General features: G+C 27.1%; 3 protein-coding genes across 4 annotated transcripts in view; all 3 read left to right on the forward strand.

Annotated features, from left to right (window-relative positions):
• Positions 1-27,682, forward strand: part of LOC132946876 (pancreatic triacylglycerol lipase-like) — a 31,930-nt gene extending 4,248 nt beyond the window's left edge. For both annotated transcript variants that reach the window (XM_061016983.1, XM_061016981.1), the window contains 11 exons: positions 8,675-8,721; positions 14,376-14,504; positions 17,904-18,058; positions 19,055-19,174; positions 19,689-19,835; positions 21,628-21,853; positions 22,745-22,989; positions 24,216-24,342; positions 25,212-25,338; positions 25,441-25,647; positions 27,325-27,682. In XM_061016983.1, coding sequence (XP_060872966.1) covers positions 14,381-14,504; positions 17,904-18,058; positions 19,055-19,174; positions 19,689-19,835; positions 21,628-21,853; positions 22,745-22,989; positions 24,216-24,342; positions 25,212-25,338; positions 25,441-25,647; positions 27,325-27,448 — 1,602 coding nt within the window. In that variant the 5' untranslated portion in view covers positions 8,675-8,721; positions 14,376-14,380 and the 3' untranslated portion in view covers positions 27,449-27,682. The remainder of the gene's footprint in view (positions 1-8,674; positions 8,722-14,375; positions 14,505-17,903; positions 18,059-19,054; positions 19,175-19,688; positions 19,836-21,627; positions 21,854-22,744; positions 22,990-24,215; positions 24,343-25,211; positions 25,339-25,440; positions 25,648-27,324) is intronic.
• Positions 10,212-11,761, forward strand: LOC132947385 (tigger transposable element-derived protein 6-like). The gene has a single exon (XM_061017658.1). It carries the CDS (start codon positions 10,317-10,319, stop codon positions 10,848-10,850), a length of 534 nt encoding a protein of 177 aa, XP_060873641.1. The 5' UTR covers positions 10,212-10,316; the 3' UTR covers positions 10,851-11,761.
• LOC132947532 (uncharacterized) lies at positions 11,282-11,803 on the forward strand. Its single transcript, XM_061017839.1, has one exon. It carries the CDS (start codon positions 11,282-11,284, stop codon positions 11,801-11,803), a length of 522 nt encoding a protein of 173 aa, XP_060873822.1.
• Positions 27,683-27,981: the final 299 nt, after the last annotated feature.

The following is a 27,981-nucleotide window of genomic DNA, read 5'->3' on the forward strand; positions in this document are numbered from 1 at the left end:
ACTAGGTTTAGGTACCAAAAAATGTCTACTACAAATAAGTAATGACTAACTTACTTACATTGTACATCATAAAAATATTTATTTTATCCTAAGTAGGTACAAAGACAAACTGATATATTATGATGTGTGAATTATTATGAACTATATTTACTTAATCTTTTATGTTGACCCATAAAGTTATATTCAGATTATTAAGCAGCATTATACCTAATATCTATAATTTCAAATTGGATCGATAATTATTGACTATGGAATAAATATTAAATTATATTATATAAAATTATATTTGTCTGTCTAATGGTATTTTATATTTGAACTGATCAATAAACAATACAAATATTTGGTTTTTACTATTTAATAATAATATTAAAATGTTTAAATCCTATCAATTTGTATGTCAATTTTGTATGCAATTATTGTATGTAAACTTATAAATAATTAATAACATGATGAATATAAATATATAGTGACTGTAGAATATGGTGTTCTTGACCGATTTATTTTTGTTTCATCAAACTGTTTATATAAAACGAACACATATTTTAATAAATATCTACGGTAAACCGTTTTTTATGTTGAGAGAAGAAGGGTAAATATAGGACTATGAGCAAACATCTTTGTAAACGTTCACATAGGTTATTTTAATATTATTATGGATAACACTATTTGATTAACTAATAAGTTAAAATAAAAGTTACATAACATAACAATATAACAGCTAAATGCCACTTAAATCGTATAAATCAGATATCTTATGTATTTTTTTTTCTTGACTAATGAAGCAATATTATGAAGATATCTAATAACAAAAAGTAATTTATCAAAATTAAAAATTATGCTTCCAGGTTATACTAATAATACATTTTAAACGGTCAATTTATTAACAATCATTCGTACAATTTTTTTATTTTAAATTAATTATTTTATTAAAATTAACGAAAATATGATTTTTGTTAGTTTTAAAATCCCAACTTGATAACATTTTCAATTGATTCTTATAGCTACTCGAAACTTTTGGAGCATTCCTCCTATTAGAATAATCTATAATAATCGATAATATTTAAATAAAAATTACACACATAACTATTAATGTAAAAAATAAAATTTCATTTATCATCTAAAGCTTTCGTACCTATATGATGTTTGGCAGTTTTGATTGAGAATTATGTATTAGGTACAGGTGTTATTTAATTAAACCAGTTATTAACTATTAATTATATTATTTAGGATTTTCGGCTAACTAAGCAATAAGGACGAAATCCTTGGTATTAAAATTATGTTTTTAATCTACGGGTTCCGACGAATTCTATGAATTCCACAGTATTTTCTTGAACTTCTATTCCTTATCAACTATATTTATTAGAATTTGAGTTTCTTAACAAGGGGTCTTCCACTTATTATTCAACGTAAAAAAAAGCTTCCAACAACCTGCATTTTAGAAATCTCAGTGCTACCATGGTTTTAACCGAGCTAAGCTCTAAATAGTTTTTCTTAAATAAGAGAATGATTTATTGTTGCCTTACAATTCAAACATAATGGCTTGTACCTAATCATCTGGTTCGCTAGTCACTATACACTAAAATATGTCTACGTAGGAGCAGCATCACTCCAACGGTGCTTAAAACAAGGTCATCCATAATATGACATATTAACATTGTTTGTTATCAGTCATAACTATATTAATTGTAATAGGTAATCTGTTGACTGTAGATACATAAATACGTAGCTTTATATCCTAGTCGTAGATAACAATAAGAGTTACAAAATGTCTTATTATAAAATAAAAAATATACTCTATAATAGATAATAATACACCTGGTAAAAATATTCTGTCCGTTAATTTAATTTTAAGTTAAATAAATGACACGTGTGTGCAAATAAGCGCAATATGATATTAAAAAAGTATAATATATTATGATGCCAATCTACAAGTGCAGGAAAGAAAAATAACTTGTTGAGTAAAAAACGTATCATTTAAAGCTGTTTATTACAATGAGATTTTAAGAGTTTATAGTTATAGGTAGGCATGTACTTTCTTTTTGAGTATTAATATTACCTATTTGAAAACATTAAATTTTCTTTCCAAGGTCTTTTCATTGTAATTTAATACAGTATTATTTTGTATTGTTTACAGTATTTATGTGTACAATTATAAAACAATACGTTATTTCCAAATTTAATACAGGTTATAATAATATGGATTAGCAAAATCGTATATTTAAAATTATTGGAGATCAAATTTTTTTGGAAGACTTAAAATAAAACAAATAATTTTGTTTAAATTAACAAATACATTATAGTTTATTATCGTTTAAGATTTGACAGTCATATAGCTGTTGAATGAATCAATTATTATTATTCAGATTACTACATTTGACTGGAACCCGTCATTCATAATGGTTTAACCTTAATAACTTTTCTAAAGTTCATATACTATGTAGGTATATTGGAGTTATTTTCAAACATAAATAGATGATTTGTATTAAAATTAAAATTATATCTATTCATTATTTAATCAATGTTTTTCTATTGATCATAGAGTATTACAATTACCCATAAGATATTTCATGTTTAAAGATTTATCAAATTAACAATTAGTTTATTGTTACTATAATACTATACAAGTAGTTATTTGAAATAATACTTATGGTTTTACCTACTTTAAATTAGGTAATAGATAATTTTCATATTACATAAATTAACTATTGTAATGACTAATGATTAGTTATTAATTATGTACATGTCTTTTTTAAATTATATTTTAATTAATGGTTACATCTTACATTTAAAGAAAAGAAAGATGACGGTTTTTGATTTCACAATATTCTGTTATTTTTATTTTTTGTAATGATACTATACGATATGATAGTGTGACAATGAGGTACGATCAGTAAAAAATAGTGTTTCTAAAATAATTAATTTTTCTGCATCCTATCCTGAATTTTGCATTCGTTACCTGCTTTTAAACTTATCATTTAAAATATAATTATGAAAGACAATTTTGTCTGTATTTTTTTCGCAATTAATGCACCGCTTAGAGGTTTAAACATTAATTAAACTGAACAACTTATAATTTAACACACTGTGGGTACTTAGGTAATAAAAGAAAACATATTATTAAAAAACTCACAATTTAAAATTATATATATTTAAATTTGCAATGAAAATAATAAAAGTATGGAATTATGTAGCTGTTGAATAATCTTTTGTCTTTTCTCTGAATGGATTATTACTGTTTTACTTTTAGTAAAAAAAATACAATGTGTATTGCGCAACAATATTATGCGACCTGAGCGATTCAATCTTAAATCATCACTACTTAGTGATTTATACATATCGATACGATTGTCATCTCGATAAGTATATTTGATGTGCTTTTTAGAATGACAATTATTTTTTTTATCGTTTTTAATGACCTGAATTTTTTGTTTTATTAATTTCTTCTCTCATTAATATTACCCGCAACACTTCATATCATCCTGCGTGTTATTGTGTGTATATTCAATCGCAGTCATCTTGCAACTCTTGTAGGAATTTTTGCAATCAGATGTAACTTCTCAGAATATCTTTGACATTTCACTCTGTATAACCGGTACACTTACAAAATAATGTTGTCTTGTGGGTAAAACAAAATAATAAAATATATCAATTCGTTAGGCACTTTCAAATAAAATGTAAGCTGCATAATAGGGTTCTACAAGTCTCCAGACGAATAGTTGGTGGCGATGTTCTGTATATATTTTATTAATTATCAAACACTTTTTTCAGTAAAAAATATCCATAATTTTAAAATCGTACCAACTACGTCTTTGAATTTTGGGCTTATAGCAAAATCAGTTAATAAAAAAAGTTAAAGGAATGTTAATAACATGGCTATAATATCATATACCTATAGGCTATAACACATTATACGCAACATTAGGAGGGAACTATAATTCTCACGACAAGACATTTGATCATTTAGAAACATACCGTAATATTAACTTAACTATCTACCAGCTATACTATATAACTATATAAGTATCCGTCTTATGATACACCGGTGTTGTCTTATTTTCACCGAGGTAACAAAGTAATTTGATATTGATTTACGTTGGTAATAACTATCTAGTAATATAATTACTAATAACGATACTGAATTACTTCAATAAATGGCATTGAAATATATCATTTTACATGGAAATTTGTTTAATAGTTTATTCAATATTTAAATATATATTTATGCGCAATTCATTTAAAATATATCTGAAACATAAAATTATTTTGTGCTAATAACTCGTGGTAAACGTACCTCATTCAATAACATTGCAATGATTATGACAAATTTTGAATTTACCCGGTCACGGTTGTTAGATACTTAACTATTTCAATACCAATTTAGGTTTTAATACCTTTTTTCGGTGGCAATAATAAACTATTCTATATATATATAGAATAATATGAATATTATATTCAATGGAAGAGCAAAATAGTAAAATATGTAAATAATTGGATTTATTGAGTAGGTATATTGAAATGTAGCAAGTTCATTAAGAATAATTGCAAATATGCATATGTTTAGGTACCTATTTCCTCTTCAAAATGTTCTTACTTATCATCATTTCTACTGATTGATGATTAAATCACGTCTAAATTACAGTCTTACTCATTTCTATGACATAAATTGTCATTATTTAAAATAAAATATTAACAATCGTACCTATTTAGAATATATTATAATGTATAATATATATTGTATATTATTATTATACTATAGGGAAAAAAAATTAAGCATGCATATGATATTATGTTGATTTTTTCGATTAGGCAATAAAAAATAATTTTCTTAGAATATTTAAACTACTCGTGCGAGCAATGAGTATATTATAATTTGTGTAGTGTATCATCTAGATTTATTCATGTCTAGGAATCGGGAAGCGAAAGTGAAAACTACTCGCCCCCGGTGTTCCATCATTTTGAAATGCCTCATGGTGCAGGCTGACCGAAGGTATATAAAAATATATAAACATGCGTTACTTTCTAACCGCCGCTACTGTTATTTTAGTCTACCCGTATAATACCCCTCGGGTCTACACGGAGGCGTATAAGGAATATCATGTTGGAGAAAGTCATTTGACTGCAAAATAGACTCAGCGAAGAACTTGTCATTTCAATCAAAGAGTTTTTATGACAAAAAAAAATGATTAAATTTAAATGATAACGATAATCGCAAGATTGGATCCAATGTCGTTGAATATTGTGTTTAGGAAATAAATCGTCGAGTGATATTATCGAGTCATCGAGATGATCGTTAAAATAGTTATGCAGGTAAGTAAGATTAATTTGTATACATTTATTATACATAGGTTATCGCTACAAACTACAGTGTGTGGTAACCAACAGTAGTTATGTGACATATTTTTGAAATTAAACGACAATATAAAAGATGATTTTCAGGAAGTGATCGAAAAATAATTCAAGAAAAAACAGTGAAAATAAATTTGAATTTGTTGAATTTGTATTTAGTTGATATTTTTTTAATCTTTCGGTTCTAGAGAATATTATTGCTATATAATAATGAAATAGGTAGGTGCGAGTGTACAAAACAAATATCGTATGTCAAAGTTGTTTGAGTTCTAAAATCGGTAAAAATACAAACCAACTCGATACCTATAGATAAACAATAAACTTGATATTTTTCAATAATTTGTCGAAAATACTGAATGTTATTCAACCCTGCATTAATGGTAAAATATAGTCTAACCTGTCACTCGTATATTATAATACTGTACATAGTTTAATATATTGTTGTATTATGTACTTGTATTGTATTTTATATTTTAATATTATTATCGGTAATACTATAAAAACTATAGACTGCCTATAATAGAACTATATTAACGCGCGGCGAAATACGAATGGCCTACAAACCGCCATAACACATATATCGATATAATATCTGCCTACTTGTAAGTAGGGATTTCGATGAACGATATTGTGTGTTACGTAGTTCTAGAATGTATTGAGACGTAAAAAAAAATATGTATACAATTTTGTATTTATGGTTTTTTTTTTTTTTCAAGACTTGCGTGAATGCGAGAAAAAATATAATAATAGTGTCGACGAGAGAGAAGCATAAAAAAAAAAAATGACGTATAGAAGAAATTCCAAACGCGTTCCAGACACGGTGAGGTATATGTCTGTGTATGACCACTGTAGTGTTTACATCGGTTACGCGCGCACTGTAATAAAAATCGGTTACCGAAACAATACCATAACGTCATTAGCCGTCTGTCGCGTGCGGACCACAACAAAACAACGTTGACCTTCTGTAAGTATAACACTGCTGCAGTATCCGAATGCTGTTGCACTTCTTATCGTGTAAGGTTATGAACCTTTTACGGGTGAAACTACTTTCTCGCATGGTAAAATCGGAAATAATATTCAATCATTGCAAGCACGTGCGTATTTTGATACGTACCTATACCGACAAGGGGGAAATAGTAGTTCATTTAACTGTATATTTCTGACGTGAAGTAGACGGGGAAAAAAATGAAAAAAAATTTAAATAGGACTATTCGTACCTAAATTATTACAATGACAATAGAATATAAAATCGTACCTGAAGGAATACGTGATAAACGCTATATGCACCTGCCTCAATTACACCTATACATGTATTTAGTATATTATTTTATTTATTTTATTCGTTTCTGAATAAACTGAACATTTTAGGCATAATTACCCATAACTCATAATAAGCCTAACAGAGTTGAAGTGAGAATTGTATTTTATGAATTTTTAAAATTATACTCAATATGGTTTGTACAATAAAATTGGCCGTCCAATTTTTAAATAATAATTGAATGAAAAATGCGTTACTTCGGCGAGTGTATAATACCTTGTCTGAAATTGTCTATATGAGAAAACTGTTTGCTTTAATTTTAAATTTATAATGTTTATTAATGAAAAAAAAAACATAAATAGGTACACGATGTTACGGTTAATATTTAAAAATGTAATATGCACCTCCTATCCATCTATATAGGTACTCTGATTATTATTAAGTGATGCAGTATATTATATTCATAAAATTTTCTTTTGAATAGAGTTGAATGGAAACCAATGGAATTTCCATTCCATTTGTACCATATACACGTAACACGTACGATATTATTATTTAAAAAAAATATATATACCGAAATATTTTTGTTATTTGTCACATATCTTATGTCTACAGACTGCAGTGTAACTTAGTAGAATATTAAATGGCACTTTTCTACATTGATATTATGTTTCACGTTATTTTATTTCACCGACATTTTGCATCTTGCCAATATGCCACATTATTTTTGTTGTCACATCAAATGCCTGAGGTGTTCACATAGTATTGAGTAAAATCGATTTATTAAATATTGTTATTTGTCCTTCGTTCCATTTTAACTAAAGCATTTCTTTAGAAATGTACCATTTAGTTTTAATATGTTTATAACCTATAAAACTTAGTCCATAAATTAATATTTGATCAGACGTAGTCACTTAATTCCTATTTTTCCTGAATTTTATTTATTTTTGAATATACAGCGAATCAAACATCAATAGTGAACAATAATTATAAAATGTTTTAAGAATATAGGACACACAGAATTATTCACCTAGCATATTCATCTCCTCCTCAATATAATCCTTTATTTCTGATTTTGTAACTTTTAAATATAGGTACCTACTTAAGGGCCGTAGCGGTATATTAAAATATTAAAATTACTTGTACCATGGATACTGTGGATATATTAGCTTGAATTTTTAGTAATACTCACAATTAAACATCGGCATAATTTGCATATTTAGAAATGAATAATAATCAATAATAAAATAAAATATATTTGACTCAAAGAAGTATTTAATTTACGTGTTACGAATGTTACAGAAAAACAATCATATTATACAATTGATTTTAGCCACAAAAGGCGTTATACACTTTTCTCGCCTCAGTGTAATCTGATGTCAGTTGTATTACTCGTATTATTATTCATTTTAAATAGGGTCTACACTCATTAAAAATGAATGCTGATCGCCGACGTGCTCTAAAATAAAATAGGTATATAGGTTATATAACCTAACCTATATAAATACGAATAAAAATAGTTGAAATATGTTATATATTTGAAATAGGTACCTATAACCTATACCTACATATATTATGATGATTCATCTAGAATATGGTTCAATAAAAAAGTGTGAATATATAATATATCTTCAAAAGTATTATTTCTACTACCCATTATTTGTAGTAGTTATAGGTGATAGGTGGCACTATCGGGACTAATCAAGAGACTCGTCGCTAATATCGGCAACAAAAAAAATACGCCGTGGCTCCATCCACAGTATAATATTATGATCTAAGCTTGTAATATATAAGTTATTAAGTTATATAAGTACAGTACTACAGTACAGGTACGAGGTACCTACAAATGTAGGTACCTACATAGAAGATTATATAAAATATAATTGTGTTCTTGTATGTTATGACATATTTTATGTTATTTATTCAAAGTGTAATAGTTTTAACTTTTTAGAATATTATATAATTTTAAAGGTTGAATTTATTTTATAATCTATAGGTTTTTAAAATGTCAGCATATAAATATTAAAATATAAATTATTTTAAATTTGTTTATTTAATTTTTTTTTCTAGATTTTTATCTGAATGACGCTCAGTAAGGACCAGGTTCTGTCTGGACGGTGAGTTTAATAACTAAAAAATTAAACTGTTAATCTAAGAATCTAACATAGTACTTATAAATTATAATATATTATGTTTGATAAGCTGAAGTAATAATACTAATTCATATTATTCCCAATAATTGTTTAATTTAGGTATATTTTTCCATTTTCTAATACTTTTGAAACAACTAACTTTCAATAATTATTGAATTACTACTGGACAATTTGTTATCTATAAGTAAAACATTATTATCTACACAATCACTATTGTCATTGAATATGATATTAAGAATGTGTAATGTGTAATATATTTTATAGTATGCACCATATTTTAAACTTACACTACAGATGATATTATTATATGGTATCTTTATAATAGCTATTTAATTAATACTCGTATTTTATAATTTATATAGTGAATACACCTAGTGATAGAATTGATATAGAAATATAATTGTATACTATTCCCTTTCAGTATTATTCAATTACCCATTTGTATATATTATTTTCAGGCATTTATTAATTATTACTAAAAAATATAATTTTTAACCTTGTATAAGGTAATACATTATAAACTTATAAATTTATAAGAATAATTTCATTTTTGAAAGAAATATATTTTTATTTAATGCTGCAATGACAGAACTCCATCAAATTTGAAAAAAAAAACTATTCTGAGCGGAAATTAGTATAATATAGATTTTATGTTTCTGATAACCCGATTCTTCACATTTATTGAAAATATAAATACTCTTGTCAAATAAATTTAAATGTTTAAATTTATTCAAACGAATTAAATCTTAGTTAAAAATAAAGTATTGTAGGTATATCAATCTTTAAAGTTAAAAGTTTAATCACATTGCTAAGTAACAATTTTCTAGTCATACTAAACGAAAACAAACAAATAGCTAATATTACGTTAAATATTAAGCTCTTCGTATAGCACAAATAACATATCATTTTTCAAAACAAATATTAATAGTGCATTGGGATATAATAGTAAATCCTAAAGACATACTAGACATTTTAGCAAAAAAAAAAAGAAAGATGGACTTTATATTATGAATCATATTATATTTAATTTAGTTTAATTGTTTTCTTTATTGGGTATCTTTGAATTACCATTTACCATTTACCTCATTTAATTTATAATAATAAATTAATATAATATTATGATGTATGAAAGTTAACGAACAAAAGGGGTGTGGAGGGCTAGCTATACTAGTAGAAATCACTATAACGAGCATCGCTTAGAACGAGATACTGCTTACCACAAGTAAAGCGTTAGGTCCCGGCACGAGCCCATATGAATTGATATGATAGTATTTTAAAATATATGTCTACAACGAGTATGGTTATTACTCGTTATCGGCTCTAACGAGTAAAATAAAACCAACTTGACTAACGACCTTCCGGTAATCTGGTTACTACGAACAGGTACCTGCAAGATAAGAACTTTTGACTATTATTTAGGTCGATTAATCATTGGCATACATTATAGTGTAGATATGGATTACTTATTAATAATAAACATTATTCTTACAAATTCTGGTGTTTTCAAGTTACAAAATTACAAATAACGTCAGTTGTGTGAACTGTGAAGACGTTCCACCATGACGCGTCATCAGTTTACGTTGGACGAAAAAATCGGAATAATCGGGCGTTTAGAAAATGGTGAGAAAAACAGCGTAATCTCAAAAGAATTTGGTACCTCTTCGTCGACAATTTCAACCATATGGAAGAATCGGGATACGTTGAAAACTATGTTTCAAACCACGTCACTTAAAGCAAAACGACTGCGCACTGCACAGCATAAGAACCTCGAAGAAGCTGTACTAGTATGGTTCAAACAACAACGGTTATTGAATGTGCCTCTAAGTGATCCTATTTTGCAAGCAAAAACTGACCAACTGGCTGAAAAAATGAAAATAGATAATTTCAAATGCTCTACATCTTGGATTCAGCGTTTCCGACAGCGGCACAACAAAATTGGTTTAGGAAAGATCTCAGGTGAGTCATCTGCAGTTAATACTGATATCTGTTCTAATTGGCTGGCTAACGTTTGGTCATCCCTTCGAGCCGGTTACTGTGATGATGACATTTATAATGCCGATGAAGCAGGCCTTTTTTTTCAAATTAACTCCTGATAAAACTCTTCGCTTCAAGGGGGAAAAATGCTCGAGTGGAAAATTATCCAAAGATAGAATAACAGTTTTAGTGGCAGCCAACATGACCGGAACTGATAAAAGAAAACTCTTTGTTATTGGAAAGTCGAAAAGCCCTCGGTGTTTTAAAGGAGTTTCATCACTTCCAGTATTTTATGAAAATAACACCAAAGCTTGGATGACCTCGGCAATTTTTGAAAAAACTCTTAATTATTGGGATGATGAGTTACGCCGTAAGAAAAAAAAAATTCTACTGTTAGTGGACAACTGTCCAGCACACCCATCATTGCATTTGGAATTTATTAAACTCGTATTTATGCCCGCCAACACTACTGCTGTACCTACTTCAACCGATGGTCCAGGGCGTTATAAGGAACATTAAAGCTCATTACTGGCATCAGTTGGTACTGAAAATGATTGAGGATATTGAGAATCAAATAGAATCAAAAACAATTGTTTTGGATGCCATAATAATGCTGGATAAAGCTTGGCGTAATGTAACATCGACGGAGATTGCTAATTGCTTTCGGCATGCAGGTTTTTGTGACGTTTCGACCGATACTGCACAGCAACAAGCAGACAGTGGATCGATTAATGACATCGATGAGGACTACGTACGGATTGATGACGACCTCATAACGTCAGAAGTTCAAACGGATGAAGATATAGTCAACAACGTCATAGCCAGCCAACAAGTTGAGCCAGATAATGATACTGATATCGATGAGCTTGCTGATGAGCTTGAAACTGTGCCGTCAATATCCGAAGCTCGTGCTGCATTGAGGACACTAGAAAGATTTTATTACACAAAATATGAAGGTACAGATGCTGAAAGAAAAGCGTTGTCTTTATTAGAAACATCGATCAACACTAAATACACGAAGCAAAGTTCGATCAAAGATTATTTTAAGAAATTAAATTCAAACGTTTCATAATTGTGTTTAAGTAATATGTATTGATAAATCAAGTACAGTAATATAAAGTATGTATTAAATCTCCAATTATAATAATTAATAATAAATGTATGTATTAATGTATAAATAATGTATGTACATACATGTATAAATGCAGTATTAATCTCGATTATAAGTAAAATCAAAAAAGTCGTCGGTTTTATTTTTGTATTTCCCGCTTTTAATCGGTTACAACGATTGCTCGTTCTAATCGCATATAACGGGCTACCGGTTATAACGAAAAAAACTAGCCGGCCCTTGAAACTCGTTATAACCGATTTCTACTGTAATTATAAAAACCTATATCCCACCCCAGAACCAATTCCTAATCACGCCACTAATACGGAGTCCGGTGGAGATACAAACTTTTTTTTCATATGATGAGAACTTCCCTTTTCTACTGTAAATTATTCATCGGATAATTTTTTCCGAAAATTATAATAAGTATTAAAATCAAAATCCGAACGAATCGTTTTTGAGTTTTTTAACTTTATGTTGGTACTTTATGACAATAGGTAATGATAATGAATTTGGTTGATATAAGGTTAATAACTGTAACACTAGGAATTCGTTTGAATTTTGTACTTTGACGCATATTGGTCTAATAATAAATCATACCTTAAGTAATAAAAACCAAAGCTGTATAAATTTAGAAAGGTTACAACTTACAAGGTTTTGTGAATTGAATGGTTCGTGCAAATAATATGAAAAATTATTAGATAATATGCATAAAATTAATCGCATGCAAGTTTTAAAATATTTTTATTATAAATTAAATTTTGTTGAAGATTTTGAATGTTGATTGTGGATAAACCTAAAAAAATATTTAAATTACTCTTACAACAATGAATTAGTATGTTATGTTTGTTCATATTTCCATATCCACAGTTAATTTAAATTAAATTATTGTAGATTATTGTACAAAAATGTACTATTGAAATATTGTAGTTTCCCCATTTATTAATATTGGTATGCCCGTATTTAGTAGATTTATATGACATTCAATGTCGAAACGATTTACTAAAATATCATAAGCGCCCGTGAATAGGCACCTCTATGATTAAATGACAGTAAAATAACATAAAATAACTCATCAGTCATTATTGAACTACCACACAACGTGACAATAGCAATATTGCTATCGTGTTTGAATCATACTATTTTAGTTCAGGTAAATTAATTAATATTTTCATAATAATAATGATGCTTAAATTTTAGACTATTTCCCAAAGTATAATTATTTTTAAAAAGCAGTGGTTTAAAATAACTATACCTTTAATATTCTGCTTGACATTATCAATTTATTAAACCTATTTTATTATTTTATTTCTTGTTACCCATCATACCTATTTTTATTTATATAAACTTATTTTTTTTTGAATTTTTAATAAAATAATAACAATACATATATATTTATATGTTAATATTTTAATAATATATCATCTAGAAATAGAAGATTTAATATAAATACAAGTTAAAATGTAATTAATAAAAAAATGGACCTGAAATAATTGGTACATAACATTTAGAGTAATTTAAAGCTGTTTTTGTGGTAAGAAAATATAACTGGTTTTATACAACTATACATATTGTATTTTTTATTTTAGTTATACAACGATTGAATTCATACAATGTGGAACTTTCGACTTTCTAATATAATATTTGATAATATTTCAAATTTAGTTATTAAAATATTGTGAATAGAGTAAAGTAGAAACACTATTATTCAAAACTAAACATGGTTCAAGTGTGTATAAATCTTGATTTAAAAATACTTACCTTTATCAATATTTTTAAGTTCTATATATAATGTTCATCATTCATGTTAATGAAAAATTAATATTCGTACATATTATGTATAGGTATTTGTGGATAATGTGAGTAACCTAGGGTTACTATTTAATGTTAAAACTTTACACTGAATACAACGAGAGGGATACAGAGAATATTTTACTAAAAAAATAACATGTGTCATTTCAAAAATTTATAAGTTTTTTTTAAGTATAACTTGAAGACCAATGTAGGATACAACGAGAATGCATACAAATACATATATACAACGTATATCGGTATATTACGTAAATAAAATTACTTAAACGACTTATTTTTTTTGTGTCATTATAGTTTTATTTAACAAACATTAATTTATTAGGTACATCGTTATTACAATATTGAAAATAATCATAACTAGTGATAATAGTCACATTTTGTCTTATTTGATGGAGGAAGGATATGATTAAATTTAAGTATAAAATAGTTATTGTCTTTTACAAATTAATACATGATACAATTGATATATACCTATATATTATTAGATCAATAAGTGAGAGAATGTCAGCTTTTTTCGGTTAAATAGTGTTGTTTCCAAAAGTCAAACTTTATATGAACTATATTACAACCACAAAAATATTTGTTGAATAATTCGCCAACAATCAATATCTTTTTATGACTTCGTGACAACAATAGTTACTTAGTACTCATCAGGATGCCTAATGCGTTTTGCGTGTATTTAATAAGAAATCAGCATGCTTATGAATTTTTTTTTTATCAACAGGAGGTATGGTCCGAGGTCATGTGGCTTTGTGCATAGCGACGCTCGCGACGTTTGTGCGGTCAGGCGCAGCAGGCATTCTCGAATGGGGACGATCCAACCACATAGAGGTCAACATACCCTGGTTACCATGTAAGTTTTTCGTCTAACTTTAATTACCATATTATACCGGGTTGCATACGCGATAACTGATCATATATTTTAATGAATCAATATAATGAACTGACGGCCTCTTAAACATGATTTAGTAGTAGCACATGATTGTGTTACACCTAACCTATAGGTGAATTACATTTAAGTGAACCATTAAATTAATCTATTATTTTTTATGCAACTCAGTAGTAGAATCATAAATAGATTTTTAATAGGTACCTAGTAAAGTTATTGTTTTTGGGCCATCATTGTCATTCGTCACATTTAAGTATTTAACTCATTTAAGTAAAACGTTTATGGTTGTGTACGAAAAATGACAGGGAACTAAGAAATAAATTGGTTTTAATAAAGCATCCAACTATCGACATTTGCTTTCATTTTCAATAACAGCTACGTATGGAAAATTAATTTTTTACAAGTCTTCCAAAACCATTTAGTACTTATACTGTTTAAATTAATGTTAGGACACATAAAGCCAGCTAGACAGATTAATATAATTGATTGTGCATTCGTATTTCATTATGTATTGTAGAAATTAAGTAGGTACCTAAATCTTAAATGTAATCACACATTGTTTAATAATTTATAATAATGTTCATTCGAATCAGGTATTCGGTACTATGTATATTATTACGGTATACCGCGAATATTACTTTAATAATATATACTATTTTTGAACAACCTTATATAGGTACCTACTTGTTGCAAATATTATTTATATAATATTTCATTAATTTGGTGTTAGTATAATATAATATTTCAAATTTGTATTATTAAAAAAATATATACAGATATAAGATATTACCGTGACGACCAGTGATACCAGTATCGTTTGACGTTTCGGTCACCTCGATACAAAAACCGTGTTTTTAAATTTTAAAACAATGTAAATTATTGCATTTAAAAAAGAAACGCTGAGCCCAAATGAAATTATGCTTGCTAATATTTTAACTGTTGTCAGTAGTTTTTTTTCCTATGCTTAGAGAAACTATGGAGAAAATAAAAATACATTCTCAAAGTATACCTATCACCTGGATTCGATTTCCGATATTAAAATATACTAAATGACACTTTTTTTAAGTTAACTTCTACACAAAAGAACTTTCACAAAAAAAAACATGGTTGAAAAACCAATAATATATGTATACAATAGAAGATTTACTCAGAATATAAAATATTATCGGTAACCCATGTCTTAAAGTTGTATATCTGTCAAAATAAATATAATACAAACTATAGTCAAACTTGTAAATAAATAATATTAAAATAAAATTAGTATATTTTCTAAGAAATATAATATGTTTTGAGGTCAGTAACATGTAAACAATTAAAATGTATTGTCTAAATACTAACGTTGACATTTTTTTTTTACGCTTTAAGTAGGTACTAAAACAATTGTTGGTGTACTTACTGTTCTATTTCTACCTACCTATTTAGTGAACATTATTTTATCTGCAATGCGTAGTAATATGTCATACGTGTCCCTATTTCAGCAATATTATTAAAGAAAAATGTTACTATGATTTATATCTACATGAAAAAACAAGAAAAAAACTGTTACACGGGTTTGAACTTCCGTGCTATTTTTCTAGAGGTTTTTTTATGGACAGTAATATTTATTATATGATTTGTGTATATGTGTTAGAGATTTTTAAAACATAAAGCTCAAAAAAATGTGGACAATTTGGTAACTCTCTGCTGTAGAAATGATAAATCATTGCACAGAAAAAGCTATTCTGAGCTGTGACGGTATATGTCATCCTGCTATAGAATACTTGTACAAATAATCAAATTTAATAATTAAAAACCACTGAAAATTAAATATAGTAAACATTTTAAATTCAAACGCTCATAAGATTAATGTTATTCTCCAGTGAATCTTTTTTTTTTTTGATAGAGGTAGAAAAATTTGTTGGGAAGCTTTTATTAAATTGTTTAATATTAACTATAAAAATAAAAATTTTATGAATGTCTCACTGCAAAATAATTTGCAAATGTTTGGTATTTTGATGAGTTTTGTCTAAAATTCAAATTTTAAATGCAAATAAAAAACAATCGTGCCATGTATCTTTAATATTTTTTAACTGCTATTAAAACAACTTGTTATCAACCTTGCATTACATTTTCGAGCTTTTAGTAACGTTTGAAATACAAAAAAAAACCTTAACCTTATTTTCCAATATTTGTGAACTTTTGTATTAAATACATAGAAAATTAGAATTGGATTTACGCATGTGCCTACATGCAAGTTTTCTATTTAGGTATGTAATTCGGGCAGCTAAAATAGAGAATTAGATGCAAAATCATGTTGAGTTCATTCTGTACCTACTGTAATTTTCTTAATCCCTGAATTATTTACCACAATTTAAAATAATAAATTGTCATAATTTAAAATGTATTTAAACAAAGTTGTTATATATGTCCCAGCAATCAACATACACAATGCATCAAAAATTTACATAAATTATCCTTCCACCATAATATAAAATATGTTTTTACATAGTCAACGACATCCAGGTTTAAATAAACATTGTTTTTTGAGTTTAAAATGAATAATTAATGAATAATTATTAACAGCAACAATAATTGTCAATTTTTTTTTACTGCAATTACCAATCATCGAAATACGTTTTCTATAATTTATTTATCACACACAAATAATGATCCTCGTTATTGTTTTATAATCTAAGTATGTAATATTAACTTAAAAATACATAGGAAAAATATATAATTCTATATAATATGTATATTATTTGTTAGACAATATTATGATGATATTATGATGATATTATGATTTGGATATATAATATGCATAAATTATTCGTATTTTACAGTTAAGTTTCTAAAAGGTTACACATTTAAATATAAGGATAACTATTAAAAGAAATTTCCTTTGATATTATTCTATACAAGAAAAGTTATATATTATATTTAGCTTTTAGTATAAGTGAATTCTCGAGTTAAAATTGTTTGAAAAGCGAGTTGTTGAATAGTTTTTAAACTTCCATTGTAATCTATTTAACACATTTAAAACGATAATTAACCTACCTAATTGAATTACTGAATTATTTTTAGAAAAATATTCAAAATGTATTTTATTTATTGGTCAAACAATTATTATCATACTTAGGTTATGATTGATTTACTAAAATAATACTAATCAAGCATATTGTATAAATGTATATAATTTAATGTGCAAAATTTAAAATCAATCTTATTAATATTTATAATAATTTGCACAAATGTGGTCTGTGAGGATTTTTATGATTTCTAATTGCACGCAATAAAATAAGATTTAAATTTGGAATACCATATTATATTCTCCCTATTCAGTAAATATAGATGATTGAACTTTTAATTTATTATTTTAATTTTCAGTTGAAAACGAAACAAGATGTTACGACGAACTAGGGTGTTTAAATATCACCCGAGATTGGTATCATCTTATATATCGGCCGTTCAATGTGTTTCCATTAGCGAGGCAAGTCATCGACACACGGTTTATTTTGTACACGAGAAAAAATCCGTTACAGGTAACTATATATATTTTAATTTTACATTTTTCAAAACATTATTAGTGTAAGTGTTTTTAAACATTGTTGAAACTTAAAAAAAAATACATATGATGATACCTATTTTTTTTAGAGTTTAGACGACAAGGCTTTCGTAGGAGAATTTTCAGAATGTCTATTATATATTTAATCAATCAATTAAATCCTGTGTATTTATTATTTTTGAAACGAATTACATATAGTATTATAGGAATAAAGAGATTTATTCTAACTATTTTTGTTTGATAATTAATAACAAATACATTTACTACCATAATAACATTATCATCCAATGGAAATAACAAAATTAGGACCTATAATATATTATGTATAAAATTTAAACAATTATTCATATTAATATTCATTTTTCAATATTAGCTTAAGAAATTAAAAACAAAATTAAATTAACTTCCTTAGATTAAATCATTCAGATATAGGTATATATAAAAATCTGTTAAAATGTTCGAAAAATAAAATTATACTTAATCATTAAAATTTATATTTTATTCCCTTTCACCAGCTACAATATTATCATTGCACAAGTATAATATTAGATCTATATCCTATTAGTTGTTCTTGTTATAATAACTCAAAATCACTTATAATTTATCTTTATTTTACATTTTTACTATACAATTAGTGTTTTGCATAATAAAAGTATAATCATCATTTATTTTATATAATTTATCTGTTAATAATTTGTTTTAATAGACATAATAAAAATACAGTTCATATTTATATAACATTTTTGTACATGAATCGTAATTAGTTGAAAAATTAGTTTTTGAATTAAATACTGTATAATATTTTGATTAAAGTGTTTCGTTGTTTGATGTTTTTGAAAGCTAAAATTAAAATTGTAGTATTGTTAAGATAACTATAGCTAATTATTCTATAGTAATTATTAAACATTGATGAGTATTAAAAATGGAACCGGAAACTTAGGTATTTCTATAACAAAAGTATTATTTTTTTTAGGGTCAAATGCTGAAAGTACAATCGGAGAAAACAATACAGAAGTCCAATTTTGATCCCAAAAAACCTACAAAATTTATTATACACGGTTTTATAGACACGCCTTTGAGCAATTGGGTCAAGGTAACGGTTAACATAATATAATAATAACAATAATAATAATAATAATAATAGTGATAATATAAAATCGATTTTAATTATTCGTAATGCAATTAATTCATATTTATTTTTGAAGACGAGGCCGTTTTTGTAATCGGATTTTATATTGTTAAAATTTAAAATTATTTCCGATTCCCATTTAAGGAAAAGGGGTACTTACGAAATGAAACTAATAGCACCGATGGCTCGTCCTTGAGATGATTTAAAATCAATTTATTATTTCAAGTTAATAATTTATTAATGAATTCAGCTGTTGGCTAAAATCCTTTAGCTTTCTTCTTGAAGTTTATTAATTTATTTTTACAACAATATTATATACGGGCATAACCCAAGACATAATATACAAAAACAGTATACGGGTTACAATACTGATTTAAATTCATGTTATTCATATAAATAATATATAAACTAATATATAAACCTAATATATAAACTCATCGTTATTTAATGTACCTATTTACATTTGTTTCGTCCATAGGAAATGAGGAGAGAACTTCTGAAACATTCTGATTGGAATGTAATTGTAGTGGACTGGGCCGGCGGGTCGTTGCCTTTATACACGCAGGCAACAGCCAATACGCGGCTTGTGGGACTAGAAATCGCCTATTTCATCAACTATTTAAAAGTAATGTAATGGGTTGGATTAGCATTAAGCACATAATATTATTGGATCGATTGAACAGAGACGAAAGATGCTCAGTTTTAGTACGAATTTATACGAATTAAAACAACGTCGATAAACGCGCAAAGAATATTGTTGGTAGCCATACCAGTAATAAAAAATATACATATATATTATTATACTTACGTATATAAATATAAGAATATTTTAAAAAAACCAAATGTTCTTTGATAGTTTTTTTATCTCTAAATAATTTAGTACAATATATATATATATATATACATATATTAGAATCTATATAGAATCGTGTAGTTTTAATGTAAATACAATGTACGTTTGAATAATATATCATTTTTGCATTTCACTAGAAAATTAAAAATTCATACATGAGATCCTAGTGATCCTACTATTATGAAACTCGCAGGAAATTAGCGTGCTCGTTATTATTATTATTATTTTCTATTTTTTATGGTAGGTATTTTAAAAAGAATTTTTATATCTAGCTTGTTGATTTTTGTATATAACCACACGCGTTCAATATAGAATGACCACAAAATGATTGTAAATAATATAAATTATTACGTGTTTACAATAATATTATATAACATGTGATATGTTTATAAAGATTTTATACGACCATTGCATACATCATAATGTTGTATACCTATTTAAGAAATTAAAATATACGGATTCAATCGTTAGATTAACGTGTGTATGAAGTAAAGAAATTACTTCATTACAAGCAAGTACAGACATTTTATAGTAACCGATATTATCGTGGAAAGACGATTAAAAGTATGAAATTAAAAGGAAGTGACTCTAGATTACTAAAATACGTATGAATTTGTTATTTTAATACAAATTTATATTTAAAATATCCATGGTCCCATTATAATTGTACTTGGTTCACAATCGTTCAAAACTTAAGAGGACGTCGCACCCGCATATGTTGTCTCCGTCTTACACGTGTACGACATAGCAAATTTTACGCTCAGCAATCTTAAAATTAGAGTGAATTGACCTCTTATAAAATTTGAAGTTAAGAATGTTATCTAGGGCATCTCATCGGCTTTTTGTTATATTTCAGTTTAAAAGTGAATTATGAGTATTTTAAAATTGTAAATTGTTTATACATCTTTTAATGCTCATAACTCAATTTAAAATTAAAATTTAACAAAAAGCCGATGAGATGCCCTATATAACATTCTTAAATTTAAATTTTATAAGAGGTAATTCACTCTAATTTTAAGATTAACGGGGCTAAACGTGATCTGCTGAGCGTGAAATTTGCTATGTCGTATACGTGTAAGACGGAGACAACATGTGCGGGTGCCACGTCCTCTTAAGGAAATACGTATTTAATTATATATTTATTATTTACTATATTGTGTAATATTATTACGGTAACAGCTGCCATTTATGTTTTTCAGTTATATAACATGCATTAAGTTATATCAGGTTTTAAACGGTTTTTACTTTTTTAACTGTACTATCGTATTATTTTATCGTTCCGACTCGTCGCATAATTTCGTTCACATCGGATTATTTCTAAATGCTTAAACGAAAAGCGTTTGTGACCTCTAAGCTCTGATAAAAAAATGTTCATAAATTTTTGAAGTATATTAACGGTATGATAACAAAATATAAGCATGCCTATTTTATAATACCTACTGATAACAATACAATAATAAAAATAAAATAAAACTTTTGATCAAAAATATTTGCCACCGTCACTATTGGTCCTTATATACTTGTGTTATTATTATTATTTTTTTTTCTATTTGTAACGTATTAGGATAACGTGGGGTTAAATCCGAAACATGTTCATCTGATAGGACACAGTCTGGGCGCTCACACTGCCGGGTACGCCGGTGAAAGGATCGAAGGGCTAGGACGAATCACTGGACTAGATCCTGCTGAACCATATTTCCAAGGAATGCCTTCACACTCCAGACTGGACCCTTCCGATGCGCAACTTGTGGATGTCATACACACCGACGGGTCTTCCATATTTCTGTTGGGTAAGTATCGGTGCACTTTTATAATACGGTTTTCGGACGTTCAAAACGTTTTTGTGAAAATGTGTTTGGGCGTATTTTTAAATCGTTCGTTTGATTGCCAGACCTAGAAGAATTAATAGGTATATGAGTTGTTTACAATTTCGGTTATTCTAACTTTTCGTCGGTTCGATACACCGACTTGATAACATTTTGAAAACCCACGAGTTGACGGGTTTAACTCTAATAATTTCTTGGTGTGGTATTCAAATATTTATATTATACGGTACGACCGGACTACTATAATTTTTATATTATAATACGGAATCATTTTGTTTGAATTGTTGATAATATCACGTTATATTATTTTCCAACAGATAAAACAATCCAGGAAAAAAAAAAACAATGTGATGAAAAAAAAAAAAAATAAATTTTAAATAATTATGAAAATCTAATTAAATTATTTAGATTCAAATAAATTAAAAAAATATTAAATGTATTGATGATTTCAAAGTGCCAACAATCAATTAAAAATTGAAAATAATATTATGTAGGCAAATAGGGAATAGTTTTTCGAGAAATAATAATATACTTACCTACTTATATATTATGAACATTTCAAAAAATCATACCCAAATAATCTTATAATCGTGATTATTATTATTATTATTTTTTTGTAAGCAGACGTTTGTTTCATCCGTTGATGTTTTATCTCCAGATTTTGTATAGGGTGGATATATTTACCTTGATTAATATTTATTATATAGGTTACCTTTTAAAAAACAGTCAGTAATATAATATATAGAATTCAATTCATCGACCGATTGGAAAAGATACTCAAATTTCCCCTTAAACTTGAGTAAAACACACTTAACAGTATACCTACGTTTAACGTCCGTACATATATTTATTTAGGGTACGGGATGAGCGAACCTTGTGGTCACATTGACTTTTATCCAAACAATGGTAAGGAACAGCCTGGCTGTGATCTAACGGAAACTCCATTACCTCTCACTCTCATCAAAGAGGGAATTGAAGAAGCAAGTCGTGTTTTAGTTGCTTGTAATCACGTAAGAGCCATAAAACTGTTCATCGAGTCTATAAACTCAAAATGTCCATACGTCGCACACAAATGCAACTCGTATCAAAACTTCTTACAGGTAATAAAAAAAAATGATGTATTAAATATATTATAATTTTACCAATATAAATTTTAGAACGAAAATTCTTAGGTATTTAATTTTTACAAATACATAATATTCGAGCGTTTATTAAATTGTACCGGGTGATTCTTTTATCAAACAACACTTATTATTTCAAAAAGTGTACATTTTTTTGAAAATATTTTTTTACATAGTTTCAAGTTTCTTATAAAACAACGTTTTTATTAAAAAATTATATTTATAAATATTTTTTATCCTTAAGTTTTTTTAAGTTTTTTACTTTTTTCAAAGACAACATAGGGTTTTAATTTTATATTCCAAAACAGAATATTTTTCTTAGTATTTTAATACATGAAAATCGAATTTGGGGTGAGTAGTTTATGAGTTATAAATATTCAAAGTTTTGATGAGCGGAAAAGTGGACAAACATTTCGCGGGGTAACCCCGTACCACTCCACTCCACCAATCGAAATTTTGAATATTTATAACTCATAAACTACTCACCCAAAATTCGATTTTCATGTATCAAAATACTAAGAAAAATATTCTGCTTTGGAATATAAAATTAAAACCCTATGTTGTCATTCAAAAAAGTAAAAAACTTAAAAAATTATAAAGAAAAAATCTAATTTTTTAATAAAAACGCTGTCTTATAAGCAACTTGAAACTATGTAAAAAAATATTTTCAAAAAAATGTACACTTTTTGAAATAATGAGTGTGGTTTGATAAAAGAATCACCCGGCATATAAATAGGTGCGCAATTAACAAAGTCTGGATACTGAGTGTTTTGCCTTTTGCGTCAATGCAGTTTATAGCATTTCAAGAAAAAATATATTAGTCTAGACAGAATGAAGTCTTAATAAAATAAATATAAAAAATGTTTTGTTACGTCATGATCTGAAGTGTAATTTGGTCATTTGCATATTTCTTATAGCTGATTGTCTTGGACATAATATATTTTAAGTTACGAAATGTACTCAATACTTGGAATTCGCCTGTAATTATAATAAGTACATATTACGTTAAAATATCCTTGCTGTATCGTTATTACACAATAACCTATACAATTATTTATCGGTCGGAGAGCTAAGAAAAATGTGTTTTAACTATACGTATGGGAAATAATAAATTATGAATACAACCAACTCAAGTCAGCATCGAATCAACAATTCATCATGTGTATTCGTGTTATGACTAGAATTTAATTTAAATTATGTTTAAGGGTAAATGTTTCTCGTGCAAGGAAAATGATACAGGATGTGCCATAATGGGCTTAAATACAGTAAGACCAAACCATGCACCGGGTTCCAAGTATTTCATATCTACTGGGAAGGATACGCCATATTGTAGTAAGTATACTCACAAAGAGAATATTTGATTTTTATCGAACTTGATGTTTATATTAAATTTCCATAACTATAATTAATTAAGATGATATTATTGTATATACAACTATTAATGTTAAAACCACGTACGTTGTGACACCCTAGCCCTTCAAATTAGGTGTTAAACCAATATCATGCAAATTTTAATTTTATCAATGCAAATTTCTTACTAAAGAATATTGGGGCAAACATTTTCCAAAATTTCGAAATGGCCGGGCTGTCACAACGTACGTGATGTAATGGCTCCAACAAGATAACAAAAACATGTTGTCCCGGATCAATTTTTAGAGTTGGCCGAACCAAAAACTTTGCCCCCCCTCCCCCCCATACATATAGTCGGTATTACGTTATGATGTTATATTTTACTATATAATTATATGTATCGTTGAGATACAATCAAGCATATTATATCTACCAACTAAATATAAAAGTTTTATAGGTAAAGCCTAAAAAGTATAATTGATAGGTAGTTGTTATAAATTAATGTTTACTTGAATATTACAGATTTAAAATGCATACCCATCAGTACCTACTAGTACCTACTAAGATTATATAGTTATTTCTAAATTTGTAATAGTCAGTTAAAACGATTGATTGATAAAAAAAGTTTTTCCCACCTAAAATTTTATATTTTTGTTACAATTAATACGATTACATATTTCAAAACAATCATTATCAGAGTATAGCCACTTATATCGATTAATTTTTTATTGTTTACGGCTCTTATATGCGAAATTAGCCATTTTAAAATATGTTAATTTATTACGAATTGAGTTTTATTATTTATAATTAATTATTATATAATTTAAGATATTGATATGATAATTTTTTAGGACGACAATACAAGGTCATGTTGGATTTGGCCAAGCCACCTAGGGCTGAGTCCTGGGTTCAAGGTTTTATGAAAGTGTCGTTACATAGTGACAACGGTGTTATCAGAAACCTAGATTTAACTCCTAAGTAAGACGACCATATAGTATTATTATTATAACAGTATAATATACCTATAGCGTCATTCGCATAATATTATTGTATTAACGAATGCATTTCTCGACGCCATAGTGGTTATGAGCGTATGGAGCACGGGACCAGCCGGAGCTTTGTGGTCACCCATCCGGACGACATAGGACAAGTGAAACGAGTAGAGTTTTACTGGGAGTATGATATGGACGTACTACAACCCAGGTCCATATGTTTCTTCTGGTGCAACGACCATCTGTACGTGTCTAGTATCGGTGTCACAGAAGCCGAAGACGACGGAAACAGAGGGTATGTCCGTCATATTATAATAATATTCATATTATTATCATATTATTATATAATCATATTCACTTATAAGCACATTTTTGGATATATATATATATGACGACTTGTCGACATCATGCCAATCAAGTAGGCAGATGAAAATAAATCCATAAAAATGAAAAATTATTTTTTTATATTTCGTTTTAAAGATTATATTTACACTAAAATTTAATCAACACGGATTGCACTGGTTGCCGCACATAACAATTAATAAAATATTATATTATAATCTAGTATCGAGTGGGTGTATAGATATAATATACCGTCTACAACTGAATTAATAAATACAATTTAATGAAATTTAAACAACAATCCCATACTAAATAAATTATTTCAATGACCTTAAATAATATACTATAGTTTTTGTGTAGGTAACAGTCTTTTATTGATAAGTGTTAGTATTTATTTTAACTTCAATAGGTATTAACACTATATTTTGAACAATGTACTTATACGTGTCGCGATCTATTGAATAAACGTGCAAGTAACAATCGTTCGAGATTATATTTAGAGCTACGAACTTCATGCCCTAAAAAACCTTAAAATATGCACGCATTTATGACCTAGAGAATTAATAAATATGCTAATCAAAATATATGCATTAAAAAAAAAAAATAATAGTATTGGATAACACCTTTTTATTTTAATATCTAAATAATATTTGCAAAATTATAAATTATAATTTATAATAAAAAAAACTTGCGTTTCAACAAAAAAATTAATTTTCTTTTCTGATTTGTTTTCTTTTAACATCGAGTTTTAGGGAATCACGCGTTTGGTGTACCGATAAGTAACATTGCGAGTGATCGGCAAACAAAAACTAATTAATATAACACTAAGTCACCAACACTTATATATATATATTTTATATAAATAAAACCAGCATACTATAATATCTCAGGCCCAAGAAATCTATTTGAAATGTAATTTTTTTCATAAATTTAAAAAACTACACATTTGTATAAAAAAAATTACAAATATGCACTTATAAATGAAAAATGGTTAAATATGCAAAATATGCAATAAAAATTTAAAATATAAGCTCGTATTGCTATGAAAAAAATTTCTATATTACTTACCTATGTTTTTAGTGATTATTAAAAAGTATCCAAACTTCTAGATATCCATAGCCCTAATAATAATTTTCTCAACAAATGAACGGTCATTGAAATTTAATTTTTTTCTAGATAAAGCTATTCGTTTAAAAAATGATCTAGGTATTTCATGTTTACAAATAATTAAAATGTTGTGTACAGTTTAAGTACACAAATAAAATAAAAAATTAACAATATATCTAGGTTTTTAACCACATCCTTCATATACAGCAATCGTTAACAAAAAATCAGATTTCACACCCACAGTCAGACACGATTTAGAGTACAAGTTATAATATATAAAAACTAACATTTAAAACATTACAAATAAGAAATTACATAATAAAAACTTGAACAAATATTTTGGTTATGAATGAAAAAATATATTAGGGGTACCTACCTATCTTGACCCACTGCAAGATAATTAAAGCTCTTACATACCTATGCCATACAATATTAAAATACCTAAAATAATCTAAAATAATAATAGAATCCGTGACTGCTATTTAATTATGTATAATTTGTATAATTACTGTTTTATCTTTAGTAAACGAGGTATCCAAGTGGATACTAAGTTGTGCAGCCAGGGTCCAAGAGAGTATGCTGATATTGCCTCTAGGACTTCAGCCGTGTTCATCGACAAATGTGAAGACCAAGAGCTCCTAAACTAATGAAATAGTTTATATATACAGCTCAAGTATTATAATATTATTATGATCGGTTAATTAATGTACATAAGTTATATACATGTATAATGCATGTGTGCACTTTTGAAAATATTTTGTACATAAATGTGTGATAGATATTCCTTACCTACCTTTAAAAATGTTATACATTTTATATCAAAAATATACTGTTATAAGATATTTTGTAATATAATATTATATAATGTTTTTATATATTTAGATATTGTGTTGTTATTTTTTTTAAGTCTAATAGGTACCTTATCGTTGTAAACATTCACCGTGCAAGGGGAATGTTAGGTATTGTGAAATATTTCACCGCATAGATTTATTGTTTACTTATTCAAAATAAAATTGACTAATTTTGTACTTATTTAAAATGTCATAACATAATTTGCAAGTTTCTAAAATAATTAAAACATAGGTATAGGTATAGATATCATAATATATTTCGAAAAGTACAATTTTGTGTATTAATAAATAGGTAACAAGAAACATGATATACCTAATGATAAATTAAA

The sequence above is a fragment of the Metopolophium dirhodum genome, chromosome 6, assembly GCF_019925205.1.
Source record: "Metopolophium dirhodum isolate CAU chromosome 6, ASM1992520v1, whole genome shotgun sequence".
Lineage (NCBI taxonomy): Eukaryota > Metazoa > Arthropoda > Insecta > Hemiptera > Aphididae > Metopolophium > Metopolophium dirhodum.

Excerpts from the sequence above, each read along its gene's own strand:
- LOC132947385 (XM_061017658.1), top strand. The coding sequence starts at position 10,317 with ATGACGCGTCATCAGTTTACGTTGGACGAAAAAATCGGAATAATCGGG.
- LOC132947532 (XM_061017839.1), top strand. The coding sequence starts at position 11,282 with ATGATTGAGGATATTGAGAATCAAATAGAATCAAAAACAATTGTTTTG.